Genomic DNA, 7,601 nt, shown 5'->3' on the forward strand with positions numbered 1-7,601 from the left:
CGCAGGTAGGGGAGCAGGGAGCGTGTCCTTTTTTTTCTGTGCCCCTTTTTTTCTTGTGTCCCATTTCCTGTGTCCGTTTTGCTGTGTACGCACTGGGTGGTTTTAGTCACGTTGGACAACAAACCCCCTAACAAGCACCCCCATCAGGTATGTACATCTCTGCTGCCCCAAGGCAGCTTGGCTCATTCCCTGCGCCCCTAACACCGTCCCTTCTCTCTTCCAGGGACGGATGAAGTGGTGTATGGCCAGCTCGGGGGGAGCATCCTCCTGCTGTGCCGCAATGTCTCCGAGGACGCAGCCGAGGTGGTGTGGTTCCGAGGGGATCCACACTCCGTCCCCCCGCTGCTCTCCTCCAGGGTCTCCTTCCCACCCGACGTTCACTTCTCCCTGGTGGACAACAGCTCCCTGAAAATCTCGGAGCTGCGTCCGCAGGACGAGGGCAACTACACTTGCAGGGAGGTGCTGAACAAGACAGACCACGAGCACAGGGTCCAGCTCCTGATAGCCAGTAAGTTAGTCCCACACCTGAATTTCCTTTCCAGATTCTTCTGGAACTGGTAGAAAAAGAATATAAAACAAGGTCAAGGTGGCTCTGCCGTGTGAAATCTGTGAGCAGACTAATTTTGCTCCGTTACACATCCACTCAAAGCACCAAAATGTGTGTCCAAAGGGCCTGTCACGGATCAGATGTGTGTGATGCAGGGATGAAATGCCACCTGTGAAGTCCTCACTATGTCTTTTCAGCTCCTTCTTCATTGCTGGTGCTAAACAAGTTTTTGGGCAGATATTTCACTTTCCAGGGTGAACCTTTCCCTCAGAATCTTTCCAACTTGGTCCTTCATAAACCTTAGGATGGATGCTGCTGCTTGCTGTCTATTAGCCCTTGATTGGAATACGTGTTGGAAATAGGTGTGCTGGGCCATTCCTTGGTGCCATCCTTTTGGTGGGAGAGTGGAGGGTCCCCAGATGTTGAGTCTTAGAGCCTTCTGCTGTTGATGGAAACACCACATTCCTTAGGTTTACTGTTGGGAGCACTGTCCTGAGAGATGCTTGTTATCAGCACAGGCTGTTCCTTCAGCCCTGCTGTGTCTTTTGGTGCTCTCTCCAATGTCCATGTCCATTTCATTCATTCATTCTCTTAGAAATCTTCACAGCACAGGTGGAAGTTCACGCTGGAGAGTGCTCAAGTTGATTGGTTTTTTCACAGCGGGTGGAGATCCTTCCTGCTCTTGCCAGGGAACTATTATCTTGCCCAGATGCCTCATGTATTCCATGGGAACAGCCTCCTCCAGATTAGCAGGGAGTGCAGATCCTATGGCTAGTGCCACTCTTGGTCCCTTCAGGTTTGAGAGGGAAAATCTGCTGCTGCTTTTCCTGTTTCACTGACCCTCTGTGCTCCCTTGACCCTTTCCATCAACACCTTCTGTGTGTGTGACCTGTTTGGTGTTTGCCTTCAGGGTGTTCTTTCCTTCTCCATGTTTGTAAATGTTGTGCCTGCTTTGTACGGATTAAATCTCTGCAAGTTCACAGGAATAAAAATTGCCTTCCTGCAGCCAGGAATGTGTAGATTGGGTGTGGAGGGTCACACAGAGAGCTGGAGGGAAGGGATTGAACCCCAGGGAATAGATATGTAGGCACAGGGCTCAGGAGGGGGGAGCAACAAATCAGGATCACTGGGGCAAAACACTCAGGAAGGAAACATTTTCATGTCATGCCAAGTGGTGGTGCTGCACTCTGAGCTTAATTAATTAGCCTGGAATTAATGTGTCAACTAATTTCCAAATATGACAAAGATGATGGGAAACTCTGGTGTGCCCTTCAGTAGGTGAGAGAGATTTCTGGAGGTGCTGTAGGTCAGCAGGAGAAGCATCAGCAAAGGTCAGAAGCTGAACTAGTAGCTCTGATTTTTCACAGTCACTGTTACTGGATCAACTGAGCCTGGGCTGGAGTGAACGTTTTTGGACACTCTGTAAGAGCCTCCCAGGATCTGTAGAGGCTTTGTGTGGGAATTACCAGCTGACAGTCTTCAACCCATCTCATAGGTGGTACCAAAACGTTCTCATTTTGTTTAAAACTGCCCTTAAAAAGCCCCACAAGCAGTAGAACAAACATTCTAGGGACAGGACAAAGGTGCAGCTCTGCTTTGAGCTGTGGTTCTGTGTTTGTTTTGGATAGGAAGCACCTGGGGTGAAGGAGGTGTGCCACACCTCCCAGGGATTCCTTGGCACTTCTGTGTGGGATTTAATACAAACACTTTGGCTCTTCTGTGGGTCAGACCACAACAGGTCCTTTTTGTAGGCATTTTGTGAGGGGATTTTGGTTGGGGGACATTGGAGGCGTTTAGGTTTTTTGGTTTGTACTAACATTTTGGGAGAAGATCTCTGTTAGTGTTTAGACAGAAGAGTGGAGTTGTACTGGGAGGGCCTGGGAGCTCAGGAGGTAAAGCTGATGGCTTCAGGAGGCAGATTCCTGGGACCAGCATAGAAAGTGCAGGTCTGATTGGCCATCCTGGAAGGGCTGTGTCCATCTGGATGTCCTTGGAAGAACTGTGTCCACCTCGACATGGGTCAGTTTCTGGTGGTTCAGACTTCTCTATTAACCACAGCCAGGATTTGGGATCAGTTATGATCCTCCCCAGAGCTGGGACAGAGGAAGTCTTGGAGAGAACTTTTCTGCCAGAGCTGGGTGGTTTCAAAGATCACCCGAGATGTGTGTGTATAGTTCCTAGAGAGCCAAGCCCCAGGAAGGTATGTTCTTATAGCTCACACAAGGGTTTGCCATGCTGTTTGTTTCTAAACTCATGTCATTTGAAAGTCGCTTGAATCAATGATCCCCAAAATAAGCCTCAGGCATTCCTCTGACACCCCTGGTGTAGGGCTGGCTTTGGTTTGATCTCTTGTTGGGGTCTAGTTCAGCACTGGATTAGGCACACACAGGGGCACAGCCTGTTAATTCTGCCTGTATCAGAGTCCAGAATCCCTGTGGCTGTTAAACCAGCACATGTGTGTGTATGTCTGTGTGTGGAAGGAGTAGATGGGAGAGGGGCAGGACTCTGCCTGAAACATGAGCCCTGCTCTGCTCTGCTCTGCCCTGCCCGAGGGGATTGCACTTGGGTGTTTGTTGCCTTCTGACCCACTCCTGCCATGTGTGTAGCTGTTCCTGTGTTTAATAACACACCTCACCATGGTGGCATGAGGCCAGGAGGGACCTTCCCTACCTGAGTTCCTTGCCAGAGTTTGTCCTCACTGTCACAACGTGGTGTGGATACAGTATGGAATGTGGCTGAGCAATGCCTCCTGGCCCCATGGCATTGACAGTGGTGCTGGGAAGGAGCAGAGCACACCTGGTTTATTTTCAGTGGCACATGTCCATGGCACTGACCCTGCGAGCTGGAGTCACCAGGACTCCCTGTGGGCAGAGCCAGGGACATCTGTCTCCTCCAGTGGTGGCTCTGAGAACCTGGTTACTTGTCCCTGGGGAAGAACCCTGATGTTTTCCTTGTTCCCTTGAGTGGTTGTGTTGGTGAGAAGCAGAGCCTTGTCCTCAAGCACTGTGAGTCAGTGTCACCCCCTTGTAGCTGTGGCACCAGGGCAGTGTGGAGATTTTGTTCTCTTGCTGCATTTTTAGGTGTTTATCTCATTTCCATTGGATAAAACCATGGCATTAGTTTTTTTCCTCCCTCAAGGCTTGGCTGTGGGGGCTGTGACAGCCCATCTTGATCCCTGGTCAGTCAGAGCTGTGCTTCCTTGGGGGCTGTGGGGCACAGGTCAGGGAGCAAGACTGGCAGGGAAACTGGGAAGATTTTCAAGTGGAGCAATGGCAAATCAACACTTGCTGGAGTTCCAGCCCTAAGGTCCAGCTGTGGGCTGGAAGTGTTTCTAACCATGTGCTGTTCTTGCTGATAGATCCACCACAGTCAACCCCAAAGTGCTGGACCGAGACCTCCTCGTCAGGGCTGATGCTGCAGCTGTTTTGCAGCTGGCCTGGGGGGTACCCCCACCCCACCCTGCACTGGAGTGAGGAGGGGCACAATCTGGAGAACTCCAGCTGGATCATCAGCTCCACAAGCTCCTCAGATACCCACGTGGAGACCCTCAACAGCTCCCACCTCTCCCACCGCAAAGTCTTCAAGTGTGTGGGCAGCCACGTGGTCAAGCCGGAGCAGCCTGTGTGCACTGTGGAGATAAGTGAGTTGATTTGCTGCCTCATTAACTGCTCATGTGGCTGCTAAAGCTGGGGCAGATGGGTAACCCAGTCATTCCCTGCCCTCTGGAGCACTAAGGTGGTCAGGGAAGCCAGGAGGCAGCATGGCAGGGCTTGGCTTGTGCTGAGGTGACAGCACAAGGGATATCCTGCAGTTGAGATCCATCACAACATAGTTGCAGATGAGCTGTTGTTTTGGGTCCACCTTCAGGGGCCAACAAATCTCACCACAGCAAGGTTTTCACCTATGAAAAGCTTTCAGACACACGAGTGAAAGGGAGAAGTGGTTTGAGTGCTGCGGTCAGCTTGAGATGAAGTTTGGTAGGGCTGGGTTTACAGGAGAAGGGTCATGTATGCCCCCAGACCCCTTCAGGCACCTCAGGGACCTGAATAAAGTGGATTTTGAAAACTTGGGCTGTATTTATGCTCCAAGGGTTGTCAGGGCTTCACAAGAGCTCTGCTGATCCCAAGGAAACTTCCTGGACTGCCTTTCTCCTCTTTGCCATCTTCCCTCTGGCTACCCTCCCCCCATTTTTCCTGGGGGACATAAAGACAGTGTCAGAAGGGACTGAGCACTGTGGAAGCTGCTCAGGTTGCTCCTTAGGAGGCTGTTGAGGGTTGTGAGTGAGCTGCATGCTGAACCCACAGCACTCAGCTCTCAGACTCCTGCCTGACTCCCTTCTGTTACTGATTATTAATCAGTCAGATGGCTGATTGCTTGTTATGCTAATTGCCTCCGTTCCCTCCTTGACATTTTGTTTTCTTTTTCCCCTCCGGCTGTTCAGAAATCCCTTCACTGGAAACTGATCCCCCCAAGACCTGCTTCGTGGGTGACAATGTGACCCTGACATGCCGTGTGACCGAGAGCACCCCGGCAGCACGGCTCACCTGGCTGAGGGACATCACCCGGCCAGAGGTGGAGATCCAGCCTGGAGGGAGATTCCTCATCACCCAGGAGGGCAATGTGTCCCAACTCACCATCCAGAACTGCTCCCAGGGCACTGATGGGGGCTGCTACGTCTGCAGGGCACACAACCCTGTGGGGCTGAGGGAGCTCTTCGTCTGCCTGACGGTGAAGCGTGAGTGGGGCTGCTGTGGCAGGAACTGAGGAGGGGCTGGGGACACAGCACATTTGCCATTAAGAACCTGCCCTTTGGCTTGCACTGAGAATTGCTCACCCATCCATGTCCCAGTGACAAGCTGTCCTCCTGTGTCCTTTCTCTGCAGGGCCGGTGACCATCGCTGAGATCGTGGGTGCTGTGGTGGTCCTGACCCTCCTGACTGGTCACATTGTCACTGGGATGGTCTTGTACTACAATCCCCTTCTGTGCCTGAGAGGTAGGGACGGGTTCCTCCTTCCTGTGGGGGTCTGGTTTATCCCTGACCTGCTTGTCCCTCCAGGTGTGCTGGAGTCAGTCAGGCTTGTACGTGTGGGCAGGTCACCTTCAGGTCTGTGCCACACAGAGGTACAGACGTGAAGACAGGATTGGCAAAGCTTGTCCAGTCCAGTAAAACCAGTAGCACTGCCCAAGAGGACCAGTTTCTAATGCTGTCTTTCCCTTCTGTCCCATTCAGGTGCTGCATCCAGGTGAGTGTTGACATTCCTCAGCCTCGTCCTGCATGGCCTCAGTAGTCTGCCTTCCTGTAGGGCAGGGAACAGGCTCTCTTCAGCCTTTCAGCCCACCTGTGCTTGCTCTGCTGTTCCCAGGAATTCAGACTCAGGTGATGTCGTAATGCTGGTGGACTTAGAAGATGAGGAGGAGGGGGAGGGGGACAAGGAGGCCACAAGCAGCAATCATGGGGCAGTGGCACTGGTCAATGGGAACAGCACCCAGGCTGCTTCTCTGAACTACCTCATGGAAGGTGAGCCCTGGTACCTGCCTGCTGGCTGAGCTCTGGGGCAGAGCCACCTGCTCCCTGCTGAGCTGTGGGTCTTCCCAAAACATGTCAGAGAGGGAGGAATTCCTGTTGGCTGTAGCTGAGATGCTGCTGCTCTGTGCCCTGTGTAGGTGACGATGAGCTCCAGGGCAGGGTGTCTCCGCAGGAAGCAAGGGGAGAAGAGACAGACAGCTCTTAGCTTCCATCCCTCCTTGAGGAAGCACGTAGAGCTCCAGCTGGAATCCAGCATCAAGCACATCCTGGGTTGGGTGTGGCTGAGCTCAGGCCGTTGGTGCCCTGCAGTGGGACAGTTCAGCCAGAGCCTTCACACCTCTTGTTCCAGTTGCCCCTTCCACAGTTTGACTCCATCCTTCCCCAACCATGTTTTTCCATTGCTTCTCTCTTCTCCATGTTCCTCTTTGTTCCAAGTGTCCTTAAAACAAGGTGATACCCAGTGCAGGCAGAGCATGGGACCGGTAACCCACTCACCTTGATGCCTGTTGGACTTGAATTCCAGTGTGGGATTCTGACTCAGTCCCCATGAGCAGTGCTGGCGCTGTGGGAGCAGACTGGAAACAGTCACTACAGGACCACAGTGGTCCCAGCCTAAGGGAAAAACAATGGGGGTGTGGGCAGGATATGGGTGATGCTGACTCTGGGGAAGTTGAATTGTTTTTGTTATAAATATTTTTACCAGTTCCTTCTGAAATGTTTCTCTGTGTCCAAGTCAGGACTTTCCTTGCGTTGTGGGGTGGAATGGTGGAGCAGAGGGCTCTGCAAGAGGGGACTGGGGTGAACTAAAGTGAGGAATAAAATGAGAGAGTGTAGAGTAGTGGAAGAGGGAGTGCACACTGGGAGTCTGTGCAGAGTGTAATGGGAGGTGTGAGCAAACACGTGGGGGGATGAAGGGGATCTGATAGCATATGGAGTGGAAGGGATGCTCTCCTGGGGTACGTGGAGAGGGACAGGGTGTGCACTGTGGGTGAAGTCAGAGGGTCTGAGCCATCTCTGGGATGTAAGACAGTGTGAGCTGGAGGGGAGCTGAGGGGGTACAGGGGCTGGGGACACCTGAGCACTTGGTGTGATGGTGGTTGGGACCCAGGTCTGAAGAGACCTCCACTCTGTGGAGCCTGAACAGAGGGTTCTGAAGGGCTGGAGCAGGGTCCAAGGGCAGCAGGTGTGGTTAGAGGGCTGGGAGTGGGACCCTTCTGCAGCTGTCCCCAAGGAGCCCTGGTGCATTCCCTGTGTCCAGCACCGCGTCCTCACAGCAACACTGAGCCGTGCCATGAAAATCCCAGGGAGCTGCAGGAGCCTCTGCTGCCCCTGGCAACAGTGTTGTGCTGCCACCATCTCGCTGCCCTGGTCCCAGCTCCTCTGCAGGCCCCTTGGCGAGGAGAAGGCACCGGCTGTGATGGCCTCGGACCTGGAGGAGCATTTGCTTGCGGCTCTCCGGGGGACCTCTCTGTGCTCCCCTGGGATGGACAGCTGCACCCATAGCAAGTGCTGCTGGCTGGAGAAAA

General features: G+C 53.0%; 1 protein-coding gene across 1 annotated transcript; it reads left to right on the forward strand.

The window, feature by feature from the left end:
- Positions 1-223: 223 nt before the first annotated feature.
- Positions 224-6,066, forward strand: VSIG10 (V-set and immunoglobulin domain containing 10; the record flags this gene model as incomplete). The annotated part of the gene is made up of 6 exons (XM_009069734.1): positions 224-508; positions 3,906-4,187; positions 4,989-5,282; positions 5,431-5,541; positions 5,779-5,791; positions 5,912-6,066. Coding segments are annotated over 6 exons (1,140 nt in total), but the record flags the coding sequence as incomplete, so codon positions are not given.
- Between the last annotated feature and the right edge of the window lie 1,535 nt (positions 6,067-7,601).

Source organism: Acanthisitta chloris, unplaced genomic scaffold, assembly GCF_000695815.1.
Source record: "Acanthisitta chloris isolate BGI_N310 unplaced genomic scaffold, ASM69581v1 scaffold23542, whole genome shotgun sequence".
In the NCBI taxonomy this organism is placed as follows: Eukaryota; Metazoa; Chordata; class Aves; order Passeriformes; family Acanthisittidae; genus Acanthisitta; species Acanthisitta chloris.